Source organism: Pavona decussata, unplaced genomic scaffold (assembly GCF_977016875.1).
Source record: "Pavona decussata unplaced genomic scaffold, jaPavDecu1.1 SCAFFOLD_135, whole genome shotgun sequence".
Taxonomy (NCBI): Eukaryota; Metazoa; Cnidaria; class Anthozoa; order Scleractinia; family Agariciidae; genus Pavona; species Pavona decussata.
In genome coordinates, this window is record NW_028145548.1 from 120,502 (window position 1) to 146,603 (window position 26,102).

General features: G+C 40.2%; 3 protein-coding genes, 1 long non-coding RNA gene and 1 pseudogene across 6 annotated transcripts in view; 3 read left to right on the top strand and 2 right to left on the bottom strand.

Moving 5' to 3' along the window:
• Positions 1–1,267: 1,267 nt before the first annotated feature.
• On the top strand, positions 1,268–2,356 carry LOC146467463 (putative skeletal organic matrix protein 5 pseudogene; annotated as a pseudogene).
• Positions 2,357–5,942: 3,586 nt separating this feature from the next.
• LOC146467464 (uncharacterized) lies at positions 5,943–12,130 on the bottom strand. Its single transcript, XM_085125818.1, has 2 exons — positions 11,329–12,130; positions 5,943–7,872 (listed from the first exon to the last, which is right to left on the bottom strand). Exons 1-2 carry the CDS (start codon positions 12,020–12,022, stop codon positions 6,869–6,871), a joined length of 1,698 nt encoding a protein of 565 aa, XP_084981944.1. The 5' UTR covers positions 12,023–12,130; the 3' UTR covers positions 5,943–6,868.
• Positions 12,131–14,800: 2,670 nt separating this feature from the next.
• LOC146467465 (uncharacterized) lies at positions 14,801–19,072 on the bottom strand. The gene is made up of 2 exons (XM_085125813.1): positions 17,718–19,072; positions 14,801–16,850 (listed from the first exon to the last, which is right to left on the bottom strand). The coding sequence occupies exons 1-2, from the start codon at positions 18,430–18,432 to the stop codon at positions 15,865–15,867; spliced, it is 1,701 nt and encodes a 566-aa protein (XP_084981939.1). The 5' UTR covers positions 18,433–19,072; the 3' UTR covers positions 14,801–15,864.
• A 141-nt stretch (positions 19,073–19,213) lies between these two features.
• Positions 19,214–26,102, top strand: part of LOC146467466 (uncharacterized) — a 38,645-nt gene continuing 31,756 nt past the window's right edge. For all 3 annotated transcript variants that reach the window (XM_085125810.1, XM_085125812.1, XM_085125811.1), the window contains exons 1-3: positions 19,214–19,371; positions 20,312–20,462; positions 21,671–21,778. In XM_085125810.1, the coding sequence (XP_084981936.1) occupies positions 19,346–19,371; positions 20,312–20,462; positions 21,671–21,778 (285 nt within the window). In that variant the 5' untranslated portion in view covers positions 19,214–19,345. The remainder of the gene's footprint in view (positions 19,372–20,311; positions 20,463–21,670; positions 21,779–26,102) is intronic.
• On the top strand, positions 23,743–25,872 carry LOC146467467 (uncharacterized). Its single transcript, XR_014867715.1, has 2 exons — positions 23,743–24,344; positions 25,416–25,872. It is a non-coding gene; the product is annotated as an uncharacterized LOC146467467 (long non-coding RNA).

Below are 26,102 nucleotides of genomic sequence, written 5' to 3' on the forward strand. Positions count from 1 at the left end.
GGGGCGCGCTCTGAGCTCAGAACTAAGTCGTTAGAGCTAGCGCTCGTTTGGCTTCCTGAAGCAAAGTTTTCCTGAGGACATCATAAGTCTAGTGAGGGAAGAAGGTGTACGGGTGCAGCGTCCTACCTCGTCTAAATATGCTCCCTTTTTTAGTTCTCTTTTTGAGCTAAACGGGTAACTTTCAGTTACTCGGGCGTGAACTATAAAGGATAGCATGTTGCGTGCTTTGCTTGAGGAGGTGATAGTCTTTGGCTTTAAAAAGTAGGTCTTAGGGATGATTTCTTTTCAGGCAACGTGAAATTTCCGCTGATTTTTTACCCAGCCAAAGACTTAGTATATTTTTGTGGTAGAAAAGGGCGCTAACCCTTCCCTTTTCAAATGTTGATTTCAACATCTGGGACTTTAATAAGATGATATGGAAAACACTAGCAAGAATGGGCAAGGATTTTCTCTTCAAGAAGCGTGAGTTTGAAAAGCTATTCTATTATTTTTCGCCGTTATAACTGTAGAGTTGTTAGGCTAGTCATTGATTAGTCGAGAAGTGCGATTTTGGTCGGATTTCCGGACTCAATGTCATAAATAATTTCCAGATGTTCGGTCGGCGTGATTCTCATTACGTCTTGAATTTATAATTAAGACGGAAAATCAATTTAAAACGCTGTCTTGCCCCGATTAAGCCGATTCTTTTGTGGCAGGCTAGACTTGAGCGCTTAAAGACCGGGTTTTGGCTGAGATTTAAGATGCGTTGGCGCCGTTAATAATTACCAAGTGTCACACTTGTTTAGTCGGATCACAGGTCATGTCTCATTTCACTCAGGTGTCAATGTCACGTCAAATTCCAAAGAAAAGCCACTCTTTTCTCTTGCATAGTATTTCCTGACCTTACTTTCTTGTGATGAACCGTAACTGGAGTATTGTTAATGACTAGCATATTCCTTCAGCTCAGAAAGTCTCAAAATGTGCTCAATTTCTGTAGCCACCTTTTTGAAAATCAGCTTAGATATGTCTTTTATGATATAGCCAATACCAATCCACAAATTAATGTTTCCCTTTGTCTGACGTCATTCAAATTTCGTTTGCACTGTTGCCAGGCAACAGCACGGACACCTTCAATGTATATACATATAAATATATTTTTCGCTCGAATTCGCCCGGCTTAGCTCCAACAAACTTATTCACCACGCTTTGCGAGGAATGAATCTGACACTTTTCCCGCAAGTTTGATCTGCGCACTTTAAACACTACGCGCTTTGCATAGGTGTAAACTATGATACAGCAATCTCTTGGTACTACACAAAATCCGCTGACAGTAAAAATCACAGAGATATTTGCTGTGTTTGCATTTCTTCGATGAGTTTCCGTACAAAAAATGTAGTGATAAAGGGTCTGGAACCGAGATTAATAAAAACAATCTTAACAATGAATTTTAAAAAAAGCTACAGCTAATTAATAAAGCATCAGCTTCCTACTGCTGACGTTGACATTAAAAGCTGGCTTATCACTATTATATATATATTATAGTTGTAAAAATTTTAACGGTCACTTTTGAAAATGTATGTTGACTAGCATACAAAACTTCAAGTTATAAAAAATGCTCAAGTTTAATAGGCTTATCACCGCTGTTTGTAGTTTATTTCTGATCAAGCTGCGATGGCCCAAGAACGAAAGTCTTTTTGTTGTGTTCTATTCATCGTCAGTTCATCATTTGAAAATTATAACAGCTTACTCCTTACCTCTTAGTCACTTTATTTTAAATACAACTTATCCTGCGACCCATTTTTTGTAACCAAATAGTTATTATTATCTTTTTTTTTCAAATTCGTTTAAGCGAACGTTTCACTACAATTCAAACTTTTGGAGCAACAAAGAAACCCTCAACCTTGCAGGAGGAAAGACTGGGTTCGATAATCAAGAAACAAAGTTACCGACTTACTGGAACACATCCTTCTCCAAGATCTGCCTCGGTATGAGAATCCATGGCGAACAACAGACAAATTTTATCGTCATCAACAAGACAGCTGACTCCTTGTACTCGCTGATCGCTGACGGACAATACCGCAGCACATCGCTGGGCGCTGACACGTGGAAAAAGCTGATTGGTAGTCAGGCCTCCTTGCAAACCAATTGCAACATTGAAGGGTTCAATGCCATTTCCGGGGATGTTCGATGGGCCAAAGCAAGGGTTGGTATAATTCGTAACAACGACAAAAAGCATTGTCTTACCTGTGACTCCAGGATCGGGTTCGGTACTGGAGGTAAATATGACGTCTACAACACGTGTGGAAACGAGGCTACCCTCTCCCCTGACAACGGTGATAAGCATATCAAAGCGATGGGGTTTATCTTGGTGAAGTGAGAAGCAAAGTGACTTTACACTGTGACAGAAGTGTGTATGATAAGTGTAACGAAAAAAAACAACGACAACAACTATGTGGATTCATTCACGTGAGCTTTAGGGTTATCGAATGGTCTTTGCGAGCATTTGCAAGCATGCGAGCAGCGTGTTTATTTTTGCGAGCACGAGCAGTTGTAACAAATTTTCTTGCGAGCAGTGAGCACTTTAGAAAATACAGATGACGAGCAGCGAGCACTTTAGAAAAATACAGATGACGTCAGCAGATTTCGTAAATTTTCCGCTAGCCGGAATCTCTCTTTTATTAATAGGAGACGTTGTTTTGCGCCAAGTAATAGCTAATAATCTGGCTGACACCTCCAAAACAGAACAATAGGTGCAAACCAAGGGCGGTTCAACCAGTCCCAGCATCTTACTGCTTGATGTCAAATTACGTCACGTAGCTTTGCGTGAGTCAGTCAGGGTGGACTCTCAAGACGCTCAAAACTTCAAGAGCTCTCAAGATCTACTAGATCCAAAGCCCGCGATCTAAAGTTTTCCATCTCTTTCTAATCATAACTGATTTATCGTTTATATATGTATTAAAAAAACTACAAAGCAGGATTAACGAAATTTCGAGCAATCGAGCACATGTTAACGAGAATGCGAGCATGCGAGCAGTTGCAAAAATTTTGCGAGCACGAGCAAGCGAGCACCCGTGTAATTTTTGCGAGCAATTCGAGCAAAGGCCAAATTTTGCGAGCACTTTTAAATTGAATGGGACCATTCGATACCCCTAGCTTTGTTATATTCCTTAAGCCGTTTAACTGTTAAACATAATCTTAATCCTTTAAGCCCTAACAGAGATCAGTGTCAAATTTGTTCTTGTAATATCATTGCTTATTCAACCCTGAGGTCATGACAATTAAGGATATGATCACCCAAGGTGAATTTTCTTGATATTTTAATAACTTCTCCCCAGTACTTTCTTAAGAAAAGTATGGGGGCACGATAGGAGAATTTGTACTTTGATATAAGGGGTTAAAGGGTTAACTGTTAAATATAATCTTAAAGTCAGCCAATCCACGGAGATTCATGAGCAGATTATTCATAATCTCGTACCCAGATCTCAGTCGGTTCGGGAATGGACCATGGGAGATCTGGGTACGAGATTAGATGATTCATACCTCGGCGGCTGGAGACAGGACGTGGATTTGAAATGGGATTGAGTATTGAATAAGAATGACTAGAGGCCTATGCGCATTTTGCCCCTTTTATGTACATTATATTAATCCGACCATTATTACCGGTATAATAAAATAAATTGATTGGGTCAGTTATTAAAAGACAGTTTAGACGGTGTTTAACAAAGCCACGTTCTAAGCGATTTTCAATTTTGCCAACTGTCATATCTAAACATTGTCTGCTGCTGAAAGTAACAAGGAGGCTTGCATCCCAGACTAGAAAACTATTTATCTACATAAAATCATGCAACTACTTGTAAACAGATTTCGAGACCCACTGATTGTCTTAAGCCGCGGGCTAAGTTAGACTCTGTTTAAATAACTGTTCGATTAAATTTAATCTTTGTAATAATCAACTTTTGCCTTGTAAGTTGTTTTTTTTTTTAAGAAATTATTTTAACTTGAGTTTTTCGATTTTAATTGCTACTCAAGTTAGTGAAGTATTCAGTATCATTATCATTTTGTGCATTTTGATCGAAAAGGAAAATCTCTCAGAAACGTACTCAGGACAGCACTTAATCGTCTTAATCCAGAAGTCTAAGGTACATTTAGCAACCAGCGGGAGTCGTGTTTGGCCTGTCACCTTTTCAAATATCTATTGCAGTTCCACGTTGTGGTACGCGAGTAGCAATGCTCAGCTGAATGCTCTTCAGACTTTGATGGCCATTATCCCTGACTGAAAAGTTTTCCAAAGATCAACGTGATAAGAAAGGCACCCCTCACCATTCAATTGAGAGAAAAAAGAACAAAAAAAAAATAGAAAAAAGAAAGCTCTAAAAAGAAATTGCTAACTGACTTATTGACTGACGTGATTCGCGGGAAAGTTATGGTCGTTATGGTGGAAAGAAATAGAAGAAATAACCTGTCAGCTAATTTCTTGATGACCGAAGACCAGTGCAAAGATCAGTGCTCCGATTTGCAGTGGGAATTTACATCCAAATGAAAATGCCTTTTTTCGTCGAGGTAGGGGGCTTAAAAAAAAATGACCTGATCGGGTAAAATAGTGGTCGGGATTACGGGATTGAGGGGAAATTCTGTCCGGGATGGCGGGATTGAAGAACCCTATTGGGGACCCTCCAACGGCGGTCCAACGCAAATATGACAGTTTGTATGCGAATATTTATCGAGGTTAGGAGGTAGAAATACTGGAAAGTTCTTAATAAAAATAACATGCCTACCTTCTCAAATCAACAAACAAAGCAAACAGACAATAAGAAATACACCATAGAAGCAAGGTATGTCATTTTTATTAAGAGCTTTTCAGTATTTTTGCCCGGGGGGGGGGGGTACTCCCCTATGTAAGGTATATAGGTATGTGCCGCCTTAAAGGGTATGGTTTTTGAGCCGTTTTGGTCTGAAAACGGGTATAGATTTTGACAATTGCGGTCTGAAATCGGATCGGGTTTTTGGGGCGGGCAACATTTACGAAAGCTTACAAACATATTTTTCTACTCAGTACGTAACTAGACCGACTAACTGATAGCGAGAAAAAGAAATAGATAAACTATGTCATTCCAGCTTACTTTTACTCCTTGCGTCAACTTCCGTTCGGCACTGATGCATAATTATCAGGTCTGAAAACGGGTATGAATTTTAGAGATCAGGTCTGAAAACGGGTGTGGAAAATGGCATGCTTAGGTCTGAAATAGGGTTGGGATTTGAAGACCCGGGCGGCACACCCCCACCAAGAATTCCGAGGAGTACCCCCTCCCCCCCCCCCCCCCGAATATTCCCATACAAAATCTCATATTTGCGCCGCTATTACGCAAGATGATCATCGCGCACAGCTTGAGCTGCCTGTGATTACAAAGGACTATGTTTAATACGTGGGTAAACAGGGTAAATAGGGAGCTTAGGCAAAGACGACGGCAACGAAAACGTCAAACGAAAATATATCTTTATTTCATTTTTGCTACTTCGCAATTATTTCAACTATCCGGGAACCAAATTGGAAGGAGCGGCGTACAAGTTAAGAAAGAAAATGAAAAATTCACCGTCGTGCGTTCACGTTCTCCACAAAACCTTAAATATGGTCATTTCACGTACGTGCAGAGCGATTGTTTTTGCTCATCAAACCTATTGTTTTGCGGCGTTGTCATTGCCGTTTCCGTTGCTTAAGCTCCCTAATGTTGCAAGAACAATGCCCACAGCCTACAGCTGTTTTGCTAATTAATAACGAAGAAAGCACACGAGAGTATGAAGCGAGTCAACGAGCAACAACTCTACGCTTGTTAGCCTTTGCGCTTGCTATATCCGTCGCCGTTATCATCTCGCTCGTGTATGCGACATCTTATGAAAAAAAGGATGTCGTGAAATCATTTGCGGACTCCGCACTCGTCGGCTCACAAACTAAAGAAGGCTGTATCTTACCTTTTCTGAAGTTTTATTGCAACAATCTGACAATCTATAACATCCAATCTACACTTCATCAAAATTGTGAATCGCGAATCGAGAATGCCATTCTCAATTCTGTTCTCAATTCTTTCTGACTCGGTCCGACGTTACATTACAATTGTGCCACAATCATGAGCACAAAAAAATTCCAAGCCTACACTATTGTGTTGCTCCTAAATTTAGTTCACTTCTTATTACACAATTACACACGTTCCTAATTAAGCATAATAGATACGTGCAGTTATATCAGTTTCTGATGCAGTACATTAACAATCTGTTGTCACCAACTTAATCCTATTCGCGTTATATGTAATATTTTTTCGTGACATTATTCATTCAATTTGTAGTTAATTTTTCATCACGCAAAGCTTGAGTCACGCAAGTCTGTTCTCCTTTCCCGACAAGGCAAATCTGCGAATGGGCTAAGTAACGTTGAAATGTTGACCTGTGCTGTAAATACAATGTTACAATTGTACCAGCGTTTGATAGCTGGTGCTGACCTATGCTGTACAGTGGACACTGACCAAATACTGGTGTCCTCGAAATTAAGCTGAAGGGGTGAAATGGGATAACTGGGATTTGCCCTTATTTCACTGAAAAAATGGGATTTGATACACTGGAATGTAGCTACTGTCCACCCCCTCCCCCTCCCCTCCTCCCCCTCTTAAGGAACCCCTTACATACAAGAGTCTAAAGTTCTCCTTAATTATAAACAATACTTGACTTATAGGGTCCTTTCGAAATATCAAAATACAGCTTGAATACGAGGCCTTGAGGAAACAGACACAGAAAAATGATAATTGATTATTCAGTTTCCTTTGCTTGTGTCCTCAAAACCTAACTATAAAGTTGAATTTTAATATACATGTACCGAAATAAGCACAATAAGAAATTAGACTTAAGAACAGCACCACTTTTTCTTTGTTTCTCTGTTATCAGCGGTTGAAGAGTGTATGTTCCCACCTTTAGCACCGTCGACTTCGCTACCACTTTCATTTTCTTGCTTCAGGCTAATGCTATCAGGGTCATTCTTGATTCGCTTTCTCGGAGCTGGTTCCTTTACAGTGAACTTGGCTGGAGGTTCATAATTCTGTGAAGAAGTCGAAGGCTGGTGACAAACAGCCATCGAAGAAGCACCACCAGTTGATTGTAGATCTGCCTTTTGCATCAGCTGCTCGGTCAACACAGAGAAAGTCTCGTCGATATTCACTCCAGTTCTTGCACTTACTTCAATGTAAAACAGGTTGAATTCATCACGCACGTTTTCAGCAGTTTCAGCGATCACCTCTCTGTGTTCACTATCCGTTTTGTTTCCCACAAGAATAATAGGGATATCATGCCGGCTGCATTTGTCGCGTACCATAGACACCCACTGACGCACACTCACCAGGGAATCCCAGGAAGCAACATCAAAAACAACAACGGCACCATGCGCCCCGCGATAAAACTGCGGAATGGAGCTTGCTCTGTTAAACTGCCCTGACGTATCAACAATCTGAAGCAAAACCGTCTTGCCCTTGAGTTGAAGTCTTTCGCTGAATTCCCCATAGGCAATTGTAGTAGGCATTCTATCGTGAAATGAAAGATTTGGTCGCACAAATTTAGTCGCGATGCTGGTCTTTCCGACTCCCGTGTCACCCACAAGTACAACTTTAAACTTGTAGTCGTACTTTTCGGCGGGCAATCGATGAATGATCTGTTTCCTATGAAGACTGTCCTGTGATCGTTGAAAATCATTGCTGTTCTTGTGCTCGCTCAGCTCGTTCACCAAATCAAAGGCTGTTGGACGGTTGTCAGGGTCATCTTCAAGACAACGCAGCACTAGTTGACGCAAAGGGTGCTCTACGCTGATTTCGTGAAGGTCCTCGCTCCGACGAAAGCATTCAGGGACTATCTCCCCATCTACAAACAAATGAAGGGGGGAGTTACACGGGTAAACTGTCTTGATCACGTGACTGAGATGTCCAAGAAAGCGAAAATGAGGGTACACTCAGGCTATGTTCACACGGGACCGGTTCCAAATGGTTCCGATCTAAAAATCGTGACGGATAGGCCTTTTGTTCACACGGGACCTGCTAACCGTACCGTCAATCCGTTCCCATCAGGTCCGATAACTGGACCTCCAAAATAGCAGGTCCAGTTTTGGAACCGTTTCGGTCCCAAATAGATCTGTCACCGTGTAAACACCTGGACCGGTTCCTTTTGGTACTAGCAGCGCAATTAAGCGCAAGTACTAGTTGAATTTATCGTACTTCGGTCAAGAAAAACACCCTTTCCTTGGTGAAAACGCTCTTATCTCTGCCGTTAGGATATTCAGCTACTTGTGAGGCATCGGAAATCTCGGAAAGATATCTTTCGAGAAACCTTTTACTGATGTCTTCATATTTCCTTTTAACAGTTTCCCAATCTTTAGTTACCGTTTGAAGCCTGATAGGCTTTGTAATTTATAATAACTTTTAAGAGAAGGGATAATTCATCGTCCGTCCAGCTGAAGGCTTTATCTCCTTCCTCTATCGACTTAGCCTTCTTTGGCGCCATTTTTAAAGCTTCAACGTGTATTCTGCGCATGCTTAAAGGGAGAGTTTCACGGTTCGGTTAAACGGTTCGGCGCATGTGCAAGCGATAACGTAAGCGCTGTCAAGCCAATTGTTTTTGCACCAATTAGAAGCGAGTACACAACATCGGCGGGATACGGCGGGCAAGTTTTTATAACTTGCTGGCATAAAAATAAAACTGACCGGCCAGTGTTTCGGTCACGTTTCAGAAAGATACAAAAAGGCTGTCCATGTAAAACACATGGGGATTTTTGCAGCGCCGTTTCGTGAATGTCCCATAACATTCAAGAAATGCCAGAACTTATGCGAACGTATACGGTTTTATTTTAGTACAATGTCGATATCTCGCGGCATCGACCTTTTTTTATTACGCGCGGTTCGAAAAGCCGAGAAGCTCCCTCAAACTTACGTACTTAAAACCAGTATTTCATCAGCATTCAGTGATAAACTTACTATAGTGTGTACGCTCGATAGCCTGATTTTATTAGACCAGCGAGAAGGCGAAGAACGAGAAATCCGCAAGCTTCAAGAAGCGATGCGACTGTTTAGTAACAACAACACTGAGCGTCCTTCCGAGATGCTGGAATGCATTTGAGAAAACTCTGCCATGGTGGCAAATCAAAACTGCGTTTGCCATTCGCAATGACCATAATTTTATAGATAAATGAATGCCTTACAATATATTTTGTAGTTTGCCGCAAATCTTTTGGATTTTTTTTCTACTGCCCGCTATTCGAGCCCGCTAATAGACGACTACAACTAACTCGCACATTTGATCTCATATTTATTCGCTTCGCGTCTCAGTGTTGAACAAGTTTTTCCATCCAAAGCAAAACACTGATGTAAGATGTTGTTTGTCCGTCGAATTCTCCGTTTTTGACAGTTGACTTCCATATGAACAAACAATACGATTGAAATCTAGAAAATCCTCGCGAGTTCATCCAAAGCCAGTTGGTGACCTTTGCCATTTCCAGCGAAGATGTGCCGCGAAACCGTTGTCTATTTTAAACAGACTTATCTCTTTACCAATTTTCCACGTGTGGTGGACGTATCTTGTTAACCACAGTGGATTTCTACATCCACTCCACTCTGTCCGCTTTAACTTCTGTGCTTCCAGAGAGTCCACAGAACGTCCCGTCGCCGGTCGGCCGCGACGTCTCCTTGCCGATCCATCGACAAAATGTCGTTTTCGGATGCTAAAACACTTTAACCTTACAAAATCGAACTTATATTTACAACAGGAAACAAAGATTATAAAAAGTGAAGAACGAAGAGCGGATGATCCAAATTCGGGCGCGATTTCAACAGATTGTTCCACCATAAGCTCGCATCGAATTTAGTGTCGACCCGTACAATTTATTTTTGAGCCGGTCTGCTCGCGCATGCGCTTGACCGTGAAACTCGGCCTTTAACTGGTAGGAACAGCTGCTTTTCTTACTTCGATTCAGTACCAAACCATAACAGACCGGTCCCGTGTGGCCTGACGTTGATAAGCGGAACGGTGCCGTGTGAACAGGAATGGTCCGTTCCAGGATAGGTTCGGATCCATTTTCGGACCGGTCCCGTGTGAACATAGCCTCAGCATTCGGGCTGCTTCGTGGACCCGTTTAAGGACGGTGCCTACTAATACCGAAGTATTTTTGTGCGGTTTATGACTATGCGAGAAAAGCAGATCTTAGCAAGGCCTATTGGAATCCAAAAAGAAAATTGGGGGTAACCATGCATTTTTCAGAGATAATTAAGCAATAATATCTTTAAAAAACGCCAAAATATAAAGCAATGTATGGGATTTTTTCCTAAATTGAAGCTTAATTATCTCTGAAAAATGCATGGTTACCCCCAATTTTCTTTTGAGATACCAAAAGCATTTGGTAAGTTCTGCTTTATCCGTATAGTTTTAAACCGCGCAAAAATATTCCTGTATTAGTAGGCACCACCCATAGGAAACCCGATTATCTCGAGATGCGCAGAACGTATGCGCAGTAACAATAGTAGGCACCGTCCTTAAGATAGTTGATTATTCTCCACCCCAGGCAGAGCCTTTGGCTTCACCGGGAGCTGGAGTCGTAGCCGGAGTTTCCCAGAGCTCTTCCCGCCCTTAGTCATGCGCAAAAGAAAAAGAGCTTTGGGACCAGAATGGCTCTTTGTCGTGTTATGCTTTGTGGTAACCGCAGAAGTCGCAATAAAATCACTGATAAATCGCATTAAAATTGCAAGGAAAATCGCGAATAGCTTACACAGGCAATTTGAAGTCCTTCCCCCTCCCCCTTCCGCCGCCCCTCCCCCCCCAAAAAAACCCAGGAAGAGTCATGAAACGGCCCTTCACCAACAAATAAATGGTGTCCTTTTCAACAGGTGCATTATCTATAACATTTTGTACATCGAGTTTGACAGAACAATGCACCTAGCCCTAAAATTCAATGAAGCTGCAGGTTTTCAGGGTCCAGTGAAAATAGAGCTTTTGATGGGTGCAGGTCTATACATTACTCAGCAAGTACTGCGGGACCCCCTCTTATAACTAGCAAAACTCTAACCCATCACCCCTCCCCCCGCCGAGTGCATTCCCCGAATTTACGAGCCGTTGTTGGATATTTCACATTTTCAACGGCATATTTACCTGTTCGAAAACAAAAGGAGTTTTTCAGTGTTACGAAATTTTGCTCTTTTTAGATTCTGAGGCGATTATAAGGCCCTAATTTGGGCTGACTTACATTATACTCTACGTGGCACAAACATTCCTTCAGACGTGAGCAAGATGTTAATAAGCTTATAAATAATTTACTCGGATCATTGATCGCCTTACCTTCGGTACGCAATTCCGATATTCTTATTGAAGGATGCCCAACAATAACCTCCAACATAACGACCCCAAATGAAAACACATCAGCTTGAGTGCTGTAATTTATCTTTCTTCGACTGTAAAGGTTCTTTCCGAACGTCTCTGGTGCTCGATTTGCTAGCGTTCCTGGGTTGGCAGTCGCTGCCATTTCGCCGCCGGGAAAATACTTAGCAAATCCAAAATCAGCAATCTTTGCTTGCTTATTGGCGGTTAACAGGATATTTTTGCAGGCTAGATCTCGGTGGACAATAGATCTTGGTGGCTCGTGGAGATAATTGAGTCCTTCGGCAACATCAAGCATGATGTTGACAGTATCGCGAAAGGAAACCTTCCGTTTTGACGTGTAATGTGTCCCGATGAATTTCTTCAAATCTTGATCCAAGAGCTCGGTGACAATTATCATCGATTCGTTCGATTTCGGCGACTTCCCAGGCAAAACAACGGTTAAATACTTCACGATATTGGGGTGATTTAGTTCTTTTAACACTTTCCAATCTTCGGTATATTTCAAGGCTTCAGGTTTCCCCAAAATATAAGGGTGAAGTTTCTTTGCGGCCACAGGTCTATCCATCCAGACTGCTCGGTAGACGTCTGCATAATTTCCACTGCCAATTTCCGCGATAAGCTTCACTTCATCTTTCGAGGAGGTATCTCCCATTTGCCCGCCTGTATCTTTGATTCAACAGCAAAAGTGTTCGTTTGATCAAACACGGAACACGGATTCTGACGATTCTGAACGCTTTACATGTCAGTATTGCGTTACAACAACGGCTGCCTCGTCTCTATGCAACAATAGTGAGCTTACGCAAAAGGACGGCTGAGGGATGAGGACGGTAACACGGTAAACTATCGTTGTGTGACCAGCATGACATCTTACTACCTTCACATTTTCAGGCAATTTTTGACTAAAACTGGTGTTCTTTCATTTGTAACTACCTGCAAACCACAGGCGGTAGGAATGATCTAGAGTCATAAATACTTGGCCGTCACGTTGGTCACACAAGTACAATTTGCCGTCCCACCACATGCGTAAACTCGCTAAGGGCCTCTTCATATGATCCCGGTTGACCGGGCTAGCCCGCTTACCGAGATCTCGCCTCATTCCTATTTCTTTTGTAAAAAATTTGATGTGTTCATATGAGAAGGCGGGCCAGCCCGGTTACCGAGATCTCGGTTTCAGCGACCGAGATCTCGGGAGTCCGGGACGAAAATTTTCTCATATGAACACGGTATCCCGGTTACCGGGATGAAGTCTATAAACAAACATTCGCGTCTTAGAACGGATATATTTGATTATTACGGCTCATTTCTGAGATGTTCTAGTTCAAAATAATTCCTTTTCGTAGTAGAGATAAAGATATAATACTTTTGAGGTTTGTAGAACCGATAAAAATGAAAAATTCTTGCCGGGCTTGTTCGGTAAATGTCACGCTCGATTGACCGCGTCACCACTTTTCATCTCGGTAACCGGGATAAAATTTCCCATATGAACGTACTGCAAAATTCATCCCGCTTACCGAGCCATCCCGGTAACCGGGATCATATGAAGAGGCCCTAACACGCGTCACTGCGCAGACGTTCTTTTGCTCGCACGTCACGCAGTACGTGACACCTCGTGACGAGCGCACGAAAATATGGCTAGAATAATACGACATGCACCTTCACGCACGCGCTTCGCCCTTCACATATTTTTTTGTTGTTGCGAGAAAACTGTTATCAGTAACCATGTAGTAGAATTGTTGTCTTGGGTAAATTCTGAGTTTGGTGACCGTTTCAGGCCAGATGTCAAAGACAAAGACGACAGTTGCAATGTTTTTCCTTTCAAAGTTTGTATTCATTGGGAATTTGGTTTGGAAAAATAAGTACTTTTTTGGCATGTGACGACGTGATCAGGACTAAACACGATGTCGGAGCAAACTTTCTTCAGCCAAAATCTGATGTTGAAGAAGTTTTGGTTTCCTGAGGGAGGAACTCCCGATCCCATGATTAGTGAGTTTACGCGATAGGACGGCTGAGGGAAGGGGACGGTGAATTATCGTTGTGTGACCAACATGACAGCTTAGTACCTTCACTTTTTGAGCCGATTTTCGACTAAAACTGGTGTTCTCTCATCTGTGACAACCTGAAAACCACGAGCAGTAGGAATGTTACAATCTAGAGTAATGAATACTTGCCGTCACGTTGGCTACACAAGGACAATTTGCCGTCCCACCACATCAGCCGTCCTGTTACGTAAACTCGCTATTAAACCAGAATCTCGATTGGTGGCGTGGCTCTAATTCGTTTTCACCTCTCTCTATTTTTGAATAAGACAAAAAATTTAATTCTTTGACTGACAAATAGCTCCTGTTTTATGTTTTTTTATGTTATAGCCAATACCAATCCACGAAATGTTTTCCATAAAAGTCAGTAATGGGAGTTACCCGCGTCATTGTATATGGGTGTTACCCCCATGGGGGAAGGGGGGTTAGTTAACATAATATTTCGGCTGGCCAAACCAGCCTTCTTCAGGTTTAGATGTTACTAAATTATATAAATGAAATAACAATATTATATGGAGGATGATGCAATACATAGGAGCGGTGGAAATGATGTCTACAAGGTGGTACCAAAAGATAAGAAAATAAGAAAATGAAATAATAATAATAAAAAAAACAAATAAAAAAAATTGCAATTTATCACGTCTATTCAAATCGTAGGGTTCCAAGGTCCCCGCGCGCTAAATCTATAATAAAAGACTCTCTGGCTTTTCTGATTGAATCACGTGAGGAGTGGTTAACTCAGTGTGACAGTGGTTAGGTTGATGTAATGTTAGTTTTGCCAACTGGTCGTGTTACAGCTCTCCTAACAGCACTACTTTACCACCACGATCTTTCCGCTGTGGACAAAATTGCGCCACTTGTCCTTACATTACTAACGGTCTTAATTAAACATTATACATTTTCTTCCACAGGCGAAACCCGTAACATCATTTCGCACATAACCTGTAACACCAAAAATTTAATCTACATGGTACAATGTAACCGCTTCCTTTTTTTTACAATACATAGGTGAAACTAAGCGACGTCTCAAGGACAGATTCAACGATGATAGACACCCAGTTGACAAAAGTAACATTACTTCCAAACCAACCACGAAACGGAAGTGCCTAGGGAAAATACGATAAAGTTCCATGGTATATGAAAGCAATAATGAACTGATGAAGAACTTAGAGAAACATCATTTATTTAATTATAGTGCGACACGAGTGACGGAAAAGCGCAAAGTAAGCCAAGTGGGGCCAGCCCAGAGAGAGAAAGATCTAGGGTACAGTTGTCTTGAAAAGGGTTTGGGATAGTAAATTTCTGCTTACTGGAAAAAAAAAAAAACGCTTCTGTACGCTCTATCCTACGTGCGCATGCAGGAAATAGGAAACGTTAGTCTGCGTACAGGCTAATTTTCAGTTCAGCGAATCTACATTTTAATTTATGACATAAGTAACTGACCATTCTCCTTACATTTTGATACAACTTTTATCTTTAACATTAAACTGCCATTTAAGTAAGCCTATTTAACAAAGATATTTCATGTACAGCTCGCAAATATTTTTTTTTCGCAGAAACCGACATCTAAGTGAGTAATATTGCAAGTTATAAGTAGCCGTAGTAGTGTCTGAGCTAGTACACATTCGATTAACTATATATGGTGTCAGATTGTGAATACGCGACTCTGAAAGCAAAATCGTCACTATCAATTTGTTTCAACGAAAGATAGTGAACTTGCCTGCACCTTTTTGACTTCTCAGTCAAAGAAATGCGGTGCTGTAGTCTGATTGTTAAGTAGAATCTCTGGTCGACTCCCATGCATTTCTTTCAGCCATTCAGATGCTACACTGCAAAAAAAAGTCGCTTTTTCCCAACTGCGCTATGATCACTCAGTATGTCACACTGATGCGTCAGTCAATTTCAACAGTTCCCCCCCCCCGGCTAACGCTAGAGAATTTGGAATTTTTTTTTAATAAACTGGCAAATGCCCAATGCCCCACAGGCGGGACAAACTAGTTGTGCAAATGCCCCGGGTTGCGGGGTGCCTCAAAAATGTTTTATTTTCTTCGTTTCTCGTCCTACTTTCAAAAAAATCTAAGCTTATTCAGGCCAAATTTAGTCCTAGCTAAGTCGTTTTTGCTGCAGTATAGTAAAAATAGTTATTCTGCAGCTCTAGCGTCCCATTTATTTCCTATTTAGACATGTATTCAATAAAAAAAAACTTACTTTGTTTGCCGATGATCATGAATTGCTCATTAACGAAAGGTGAAAAAAGTCATATGGTCAAATGCTCCTGGTAACCGGGTGAAAGGCTTATGCGCGAGCCCAGGGATGGACAGCGTGGGAAAATGCCCCACAATTGCCCGAGGGGAGGGGGGATGGGCACAGCTGGAATTGACTGATATGCATAATTAAAAAACCAATGATACGGTGTTTGTTAATGTTGCCACGGAAATTTGTTTTTTTTCCATGTAGTTTAGAACACTAGACAACACCTTTTTCCGTTTCCGGTTCCATCTTGCTCAGATGCCTGTCCCGGCTTGCTATCCCCTGATGTTTTCTGATCCAAAACGATCACCTCTGGACCGAGTGCTTCATGGCGAAGGCTTCGCTGGCGTTCAGCAATTAGCCTCTTCTCGGTCGCCTCCTCCTCAGAGAGTGTCCTCCGCAGAGAAGCTAGGAGTGTGCTGGCCTGTGGCGCAGATTCCTGCAGATTTTCACGCTCAATCATTAAATCCATGAGAACAGAAAAGATTTCGTCGACGTTCTCACGGGATTTAGCGCTGGCCTCAATGTAGAACAAGTTCTCCCTCGAAGCAAAGTTTTCCACATTCCTTGTATCAGCCCACCACTCCGACTCGTCATTTTTGTTCCCAACCAGCACGATAGGCAATTCTTCATGGCATCTTTTCTTCACAGCTTCCAGCCACGTTGGCACTTCCAAGAAAGACACTTGGGAGGTGAGGTCGAACACAATGACCACTCCATGGACTCCACGGAATATCTGAGGCACGTAGTTGGCCGCGGGACTGAATCTGTGCCCGCCAACATCCACCAAATGAAGATGGACCGACTTGTCTCGAAAGCGCAGACGCTCAAAGTGGTCTTCAGATTCAATGGTGCTTGGAACTGGTACGTCAGGGAATGGACTACTGGAATCTAGGAAGCGAGTCACGATGGAAGTCTTGCCAACCCCGGATTCGCCCAGAACCAGAATCTTGAACTTGTGGTCGAAATTAATGTGAGACATAGCCCCAACCTTTCCACCCGCGGGGCTACTGGATAATTTTCCTCCTGCGGCTTTGGAAAATTTCAGCAGGGTTGCTGCGATTTCATTGGCACTGGGTCTTTTCTCGGGGATGTTTTCGAAGCACTGGCATACAAGGCTGTGCAGAGGGTGATCCGGCCCCATTTCTTCAAGATCCTCACTCCGTCGGATATACTCAGGAACGATTTCCCCGTCTAAAACAAAAGGGACGAACGGCATTACGGATTTACGGTCTTGGAAGTAAATATATGAAATTCGTATATTTGAAGTGTGGATCAAAGAATAAATAAATGAGAGACCATCACAGTTCTGTTTCAATCAATTCAATGTAATGTTGAGGACGGTGCCTACTTTTGTTACTGTGCATACGTTCTGCGCATCTTGAGATACTTGGGTTTCCTATCGGTGGCTATCAGGGATATATTTGCACGGTTTAAAATCATGCGGAGAAATCAGAACTTAGCAAGTGCTCTTGGTATCCAAAATGAAAATTGAGGGTAACCATACATTTTTCAGACATAATGGATGTACAAGGTGGTTCTAACTTATGACCCTGTGCATGGCTTTTCAAATAAAAACTCCTAAGAGCTACTAAGCAGTAATTTCCTGTGGTAATAGTTTTAACTAGTAAAATTTGCTGTATGAGGTGGTGGAGATATAGACCATGCAATAAATTATACTTGGCTTCGAGGCTTAGGGGAATAAAATGACAGAAATTACATTTAAGAAAGGCTTAGAGATGAAAAATTATTTTCTGTGTTTTATTCCCATAAGCCTTGTAACTAAGCTAGAATTACATGTATACAATCTGCTACTTATGAATTGCGTGACATTATTATTTCGAAACATTTACTCACGGCTCAGTAATTCAGTAATCTTTACAGCATTACTTAATTAAAACAGTAATTCAGTAATCTTAGCGTACTTAATTAAAACAAGCAAATATATTTTCATCATAAAATGTTTACTAACTGCACCACCTTGTAATTTTAGAAGCCAAATTATATCCACTATAAAATTTCAATAACATTTTTCAAGTCGATCGAAAAGGAATCAAATACCTTCGAGAACCGGGTCGGGCAAAAGCCGCTCGGGAAGATGACCAATAATCGTCTCCAACATCAAAGCGCCAAAGGAAAATATGTCGATTTTCTCCGTGTAACTCGCTTTGTTATCCCACAGTGATCTTCCAGTCTTCTTAGGGTACGTTTCTGGAGCTGCATATACCGGGGTACCGGGCACTGCGGTCGCAAGCATCGCGCCGTGAGGGAAAACTTTCGCCAAACCCAAGTCCGCGATCTTCGCATGCAATGATTTCGTCAGCAGGACGTTTTTGCTTGCCAGATCACGGTGGACGATCGGAGGTTTAAGAGAATGTAAATATTGGAGAGCCTCGGCGACATCAAGCATGATTTTAACGACTTCGGAGAAAGACACTTTTGGTTTGCTTTCCGATTCCCGAATGTACTTGGCCAAGTCGCATTCTAGCAGTTCGGTTACGATAATCGGCGTCTCTGGGCTAGGAGGCAGAATCACGGTATAATATTGTACAATATTGGGGTGCTTCAGACTCCTGAGTATCTCCCATTCTGATTTGAACTTCTCCAAGAAAGCTGCTCTGATGCTTCCATCGTAATCACTTTCGAAGAAGACCGCGCGGATTCGTTTGGCTGCGACAGGTTTTCCGCACCAGACAGCTTTGAAAACTTCTCCGTAGGCACCGTCCCCGATTCTATCCCCCAATTTGATCTCTTCGACTGAAGAAGCGTTTCCCATTCTGCTGCATAAGTCAAATTAGTCCAGTTTCAGTGATGCATCCTAACAGAACATTCCCGGAAGAGAGTATTGAAGTCTAACAAGGGTTGCCGCTAGGGATGGGAGGGTAGCGAACGTTTCATACATTCCTCCCGTGGGGTAGGTAGCCGGTTTTCGAGTTGCAACTGAATAAATCCACAAGGAGTGGCGTGTAAATTAAATTCCTTCAGCAAGGTAGCCTGCGAAGCAGGCATGAATCGGGGAGGGGGGGGGGGGGGGGGGGAAGGGAGGCATTTTGAGAAGTCAAGACAATTTTGAAAGACGCGATTCTAAAGTGAACATAAGGCGGATGGGGCGAGGGCCTAGCCTAGGGCGAAGTGTTTGGTGCAGTAGAGGTAAAAAAATATATGTATTTAAACGTTATTTATTTGGTTATTATGTTTTTACTTTCCTCTTCATGAAACGGCTGAACTAACACTATTTTTCCGGGAAGAGAGGGGATTTCAATAAAGACAAACCTCCAATTTACTGATACCTGCTTTTTTAAAAAAAACTTACAGCTCGTTACGATTTCGGGAAGTTTTTCTCGGCCATAATTTCTGGTCAGGAGCAAATGATCTGGTTCCATTGATGGGTCTTTCAATGTGGGCAGTTGTTCCAAAACGAGGGTTTTAATTTGAAACAAAGAAACAAACAAACAAGAAAGTAAATTAAAACACAAGCGCGGCGCATTCCTGTACTCACTTCAATTTCTCGACCCCCGGGGTGGGCTGGGGTGGCAGGAGGGTTGTCCCGGCATCGCATGCGAACTGTGTACTGTCTGTCAGACGATTGGGCGGTCTACTGACAACACTTCCTCGTTTGCACTTTCGATTTCAAATTTTCACAGCAAGATGGAAGAAGAAGATACTTAAAGCGACGCTTATCAAGAACGATGAGGAAAAAGCAAGAAAACCCAAGGTTTGTTGTATTTTAGAAATGCTGTTGGACAATTCAATGGCTTTCATATGTGCTAATGACATTGGTTTTAGAAAACCAGCCGAATTCCGTCGATCACGCGAAAATTGAACGACAACAGATAGTCAAACACGTGAATAATTGGAACTGTTTGTGCAGCTGTTTACTAAGCATTTTCTAAGGAAATTCGGTATTTCTTGAAGAGAAATGTTTTTTTAGACACGTTTGGTTGTTTTTTAGGGTAATCATTAAGGGTTTAGACAAATAATCGGTCTAGAACTCGGTTATCTTGCAATTTCACAATTGACAGGACGAGCTGACCTTTATACCACAAATGAATCTCTAAATTTTTGATGCAATTGGCCTCTTCTTTCTTTGTGCTAATTCTAGCTTGTAACAAGTTAGTACCTTGGTTAATTTTTTAAAAGCGTGGACAGCAGATCTTGAAAGTAAGGGAATCTTTTATCGTATTTTTTGTACCATAAGTTAAAAGTTATGGTACATGTTTCGAGATGCATGCAGAGGTAACATTCATGTGTGAATAGATAAGAGAAAATTTATTCATATTTATTATTGCACCATGATAATCATGCAATTTTCTTAGTTTCAAGTTAAGATTTTGATCAATATTATACGTTATTTAACTCTACCTGATGACCCAATTTCGACTTAACATTATTCTCCTCGTTTGGTTCAATCGGTCACATTTCTAGAATTTATAAGTCATGCGATTCCCTATGAAATCGATCGAGTGGTGCTTTTCTGAAGTGGTTGATTACATACATATATCGCAAACGATCTGAATTTGTATGTACATATTTATTAAGCTGAACGATTACCCTCTCCACATTCGTATTTTTCACACATTGAAATGTGGGAGGATTGTTATCATTTAAACGCGTAACTTTATTATTTAATATATTCAAACAATGGCGTCTTGCAGGATTTCCACAGAGGAAAGTAAAATCTTTTCTCCAGCTCAACATCTTGTTGGTTGTTCTGGTAAAGTTTTGTACAAAAAGTTGAAACCCCTTAGAAGATCACGTACAGATAAAATTCGAGAAAAAGCTCTGGAACAAGATTATCTTGACAAGGTAAGATTGATACAATTTTATGCTTAAATTCATGAGGGCTAATTCATGTTGTTTTGGGGTGTATCTTGAGTGTGGGCATAACACAGACCAGAATTTATTTCAGTTGTGTCTGGGGACCTTGGTTTGCCCCATTTTCTGTTAGAACTGATGTAATACATTTTCTGGTTGTTAACAAATCAGCCAAATTAGTATTGGAAACCCTGCTCACTAAAACTTCCAAGGAAAACCAAATCTAAATTGAGTTAGTTGGTTTGGTGTTGAATTTCAAGTATCCTATAATACAAATAATAATAATAATAATGATAATGATAATGATAATGATAATGATAATGATAATGATAATGATAATGATAATGATAATGATAATGATAATGATAATGATAATGATAATGATAATGATAATAATAATGATAATAATAATAAAATATTGTCATTCTTTCACAAATATTAACAATTAAGTTTCTCGATTCACTTAAGTGTGACAGGTTTGTTTTATGAGAGGCTTTTGATGCAAACATTTAGCTTAGGAATTTTAATTAGCTTAAAATTTTAAGAATCAATAATTATTAAAGGGCATTTCTATACATTAAACATGTTATCAGTAAAGATTAAAAATTTGGCCTGAAAAGATCTTGTCATGAAATGTAACCCCCTTTAAAAACATGGAAAGTGCCACAAAAATTTCTTAGGTACAGTGTAACAAAATAGCAATACTATTTGGAAGTTACAGTATGTCGGAACAAAAATGAGACACCGCTGGGAGTCTGGGGTTAAGTTTTTCCTGTCATGTCTGCCATTTCAACTCGGTCGGGCTTCATTTCACGTCATTTTCAGGAGATTGTACTGCTAGCAACCTCAAAGCAAAAACAGAAACATTAAAGCTAATAATGTTAACCGCATGTCAATGGGGAGGAGCTGGAATTTTTTTCAAAACACTGCTAGTGTATTTAAGAGTTACTTCATGCTTTGGGTCAATTGTGCATTGCTTTCAATTTTTACATGTTTCTTCACCCTCTGGAAAAGGAACTTCCCATGAGTCCCCCCCTCCCCACAGAAATTTCTACCTTTGACCCCAACCCCCCTCCCCCCTTGGAATTTCTGGTGACCTTCTGTAGGGGCAGGGGGCATGGATATTCTGGAAATGCACAATTTCAGAAAGAAAATAATCTGAACTACACTGTACACTCACATATTACATGTCTTTGTAGTGCAATGGCCTTGCTTGCCAGCTAAAAAGCCACAGACGCTTGTTGGATTTGATTGTGCAACTGACATGTTGCAATGGAGGGGATTTTTGTGACTCAGTTCTTTGTCAGGTAATTACTAGTAATAACTACCTCTTCTCTGATTTGTATATATAAGTATTCATACCATATCATTGTTTAATAATTGTTGCTTACTGTTTAATTAATTGAAACACTTGTCCTATGCTATGTCCTATGCAGTCCTTGTAATGGTGCTTGTAATGCACGCCTACTATACATGTATTTTGCTATTTTTTCTTGTATTGCACCACCACCAGCTCACCCCCAAATGGTGGCATGGCTTGAACCTTGTTTTACTGCCAGCATAATATACATTTGATCAGTACCACACTAACAAAATGATATTTTTACAACCTTGTTCTGCATGGGCACATATTGCCTTCATGGACATGGTCTCAATTTTGATCCAGCAGGATTGGTGTTTGGGAGTGGGGGGGGGGGGGGGTACATCCTCTTGATGTATTTGTTGAAATCAGTCATACATGTCCAGGTTTCAAATGCCCTATTATGGCACTTTAATTCACAATCCATCTTTGGAGAAAAGACCCTTTTGCTGTGCCCTGTTGCTGTTGGTTCATCTCATACCTCCTCATGCTACAGCTGTTGTAAGGATTTGGTCAAACTTATATTGTCTCTGGCTCAGTGGTTTTGATACTCTTAAATTCTCTGTTTGTGAACTGTTCCTGGGGCATGCCGTTTTGCAGTTACAACTTTAAAAAAGTTTTCCAAGGTCTGTGAGGACATCTTATGCTCTTCAATCATGTCCCTTATGGTGGATGACTCTAATCTCACAACTTAGTGATGGACTTCTCCAGTAATGTGATACTCCATGACACCCATACACTGTATTTGTGGCTGCCTGACAACTTAGGAGAGCAGAGTTCTCTTGAAGTAATTGACCACAATCGTTTGGTTTTGGCTGATGGTGGCAGTGAAACAGTCAACCAGTACCAACCCAGGTGGAAATCTTATTAAGATCTTGTAAGATCTTGCAAGATCTTGTAAGAATCTTGTAAGAATGAAAATAACATTAAGATCTTAATAAGATATTGTTAAGATTTGTTAAGATTTCAGATCTTAATAAGATCTTACGACGCTTCTTAACAAAATCTTAATACAAACTATACAATCTTCAGCATTTTAAGATCTTAAAAGTTCTTACAAGATCTCACTAAATTCTTGTAAGATACTTGTAAGAATCTTGAAAAAATCCTCAACCTAACAATCAATAAGATCTTAAAAAATTTTAATAAGATCTTATCCATTTCTTAATATTTTCTTATTCAGATCTTATCAAAATTTGTGACAAGATCTAATAAGAATTCTTGTTAAGATCTTAAGAATTAACTTACAAGAATCTTGTTAAGATCTTATTATCAGTTAAAAATAAGATCTTAAACAGATTTTGATAAGATCTTACCTATTTCTTAATGTTTTCTTAATAAGATCTTAATCAAAATTTGTACCAAAATCTTACAACCATTCTGATTAAGATCTTACTACCTTACAATTATCTTGGTAAGATCAAAACCGCGTTAACACTTATTTCACTCGAGAGCAGAACTGTCTCCTCGTACCAAGGTGCGAATCAAGATATATGAAAGATTCTCTCTCATATAGAGGCTCATCCTTATGGAATTTTGTTAATTACAACGACAAGGAGGCAGCGGCGTCCCCGAACTTTAACTACCTCAGAAAGCGGGTCAGCGCTGAGAACTTTTTTAAAGATTTTAAGTTTAACTGCACATCTGCATCAACCACACGATATAAACAACAGAATTTTGTCTACTATTAACTATTATCATACCTGACATATTCTAATGTAAAGTAGATTAGGTTAGTTTAGAAGTAAACACACGACCCCACAAGCTAACAGCTTTAATTATCATCGTGTTTAAATAAAGATTATGTATGTATGTATGTATGTAGCACGAATACCGGAAATTAAGAAAAAGATCTTTTAAAAACAGTTTTTATGAAGATCTAGTTAAAAAAAAAACCTTCTGTTATCTCAGGATCTAACAATAAATGCCAGCAAGACTCTCTGTGATAATCTCTTTCTTCAGTGTCCTAAGTTGATAAACGCTATGTAGACATGTGTGTTTCTAAAAAAAGGCTTAAAAGATATGACTGTCAAGACTTACAGTTTGCAGTTCACAGATTGTATTTGCATAAAAAAAAACTTAATGCACCGTCCAACACTGAAACGCATTTGTGAAAACACTAATACCTACAAACCTTCTTTGATGAATCTAAACTCCATTTAATGCCAAAAAGAACAACAGTGCTTTGAATCATAATTCCTACGATTTTCATATACACTGCTAGCTTTTAAAATGAGCAAGAAAACGTGGATAAACGTGGGCCGGAATCACACTGAATCACAGCAACGCAGGCAACACCGGCAGCCATCTTGGATTTCATTCAGACTGGGAAGACTGGGCACCATTTTGGTCAGCAGATATGCCACTGCAGGCTCGGAGAAAGACCGTTTCATGTTAGATTTTAGGCGGGATTCAAGTTTTCAGCACACATTTCCTCTGGATTTTACCTCTGTTAAAGCTAAAAAATGATGGCTTCAAGCAGCAAACTGTGGACAATCACTTTTTAGAAAGAGGTAAGTTTCGACACCAATCATTTTGTGAAAGACTGCATGAAAATGTGTGATCATCCACGCAAATTACAGACAACATGGATCCATGTAGACAACGAGCATGCATACGTGCTTCTTGAAGATTGTTGAGGTGGTCATTCCCCATTTAGTTTTTATACGAAGCCTTTGAAAACGTTTTTATGGAGTAATTTGTAGCCGGGTTAATATCATGACAGTCTTGGTATAAGCTGAAAACGTGAGTGATCGATCTTGATTTGGCGTGAAGATCAGTTTATGATATTCGTGGAGTGTATGGCTCATTTTACTCAGATCAGGAACTAACAAGATTGTTACGGGTGAAAAGCTCACTGCAACATTGAATAAAAAGTTAATGACAACCTAGCCAGTCACTGTGATCACTCAGAAGAACTGACTTAAAGTGCACAATTTTCGGTTTTACTGTAGATTTTCAACTCCATTTTGTAATGTCAAGGTCGAGACTCAACACTGCAACTTCAGAGTCAAGTCACCAAATCCTGCTCAATAAAGTCACTTATATTTATGACTGTTGGAGTCTATTTTAACTGATTTAATTTTGTTGTAAATCGTGACTTCTGCTACTCCTACTCAGGAACTATAATACTAAATAAAATTTTGTAACTTGCATAATGACAGCATTTGATCAGTACTTGATACCATAGTTCATTAGTTGAAAATAGCAAGCAAAATAAAGGGAACACTAAGTAACAATCCTTTTGATCAATGCAATCATGTTTTCTTATAAAGAGTGACCTATTTCACTGCAGGCACAACTACAATGTAAGTTGCACTGCCCAGACATACATCTGTACAGTTAACAATGAAATAACCATTATAGTAATCTTTTTGTATTTGAGCATGAAATTTTCTTTTTACATCAAAGCCACATCTAAATTTAGACTTGGGTTTCCCATGAACAAGGCAGCCAGTGCTGAGTTGTCTGCATGTGCTACTACAAAACATTGTGAGAATGCTGACTGAAGTAAGAGAATGAGATAACACTGTGTACTCTGGTCAGGACATAAGTTAACATGACTGTCTTATTTTCCTGTACAGGTCCCTCTAGCCTTGGAGGTGCAGCTGAATGAAATGTGGGAGAAGATTAATTTTTCAATATTTTATTAATTTTATAAGTTGGAGCTGGCAAGCAACACTTGCAAAGTGAAAGCATCCGTGGTATTTTTCTGAGCCACCACAAATTATGAAAGTGCATGTTTAGAGCCAGTTGAACTGAGTGAGCATCTGTGAGTTAAATGCAGACCTTTGTGTAAATTTTCTGGGACACAATCAAACCAAATTGAGTTTAATAGGTTCACTTATTAATTTTTGAGTAAAACTCAGTTTCCAGTTCAGTTTATTGCATGATTTGTAAATAAAGGGGACAAAAAATTATCATTAAATGAAATAACAGGTTTTCTATAGATCATATAAACGGTTTTTTTAAGTCTTTGTTATAGTAATTTCACAATTTTATGGTGTGAGACCTTCTAATAAACTGTTGGTCAAATCTTGATTTTGTGTCCTATAATACCTCTTATGATGTTTTAAGCTTGAGATTGATTATTATATCTTGACTATCGACTTTAAGTTCCTTGCTAAGATTCTTATCAGATTTTGCTAAGATCTTGTAAGATCTTACTGTAATCTTACCAAGATCTTGTAAGAATCTGACAAGAATCTTGTAAGAATCTTGTAAGAATCTTAACTAAGATAAGATCTTGTTAAGAAACCTAATAAGAATCT

Bases quoted from the DNA above. Each gene is read 5' to 3' on its own strand.
- LOC146467464 (XM_085125818.1), bottom strand. From the start codon at position 12,022: ATGGGAGATACCTCCTCGAAAGATGAAGTGAAGCTTATCGCGGAAATT. The intron at 7,873-11,328 runs GTAAGGCGATCA...ATTTGTTTGTAG, and splicing joins ATCGGAATTGCGTACCGAAG to ATGGGGAGATAGTCCCTGAA.
- LOC146467465 (XM_085125813.1), bottom strand. From the start codon at position 18,432: ATGGGAAACGCTTCTTCAGTCGAAGAGATCAAATTGGGGGATAGAATC. The intron at 16,851-17,717 runs GTATTTGATTCC...CTTTTGTTTTAG, and splicing joins GCCCGACCCGGTTCTCGAAG to ACGGGGAAATCGTTCCTGAG.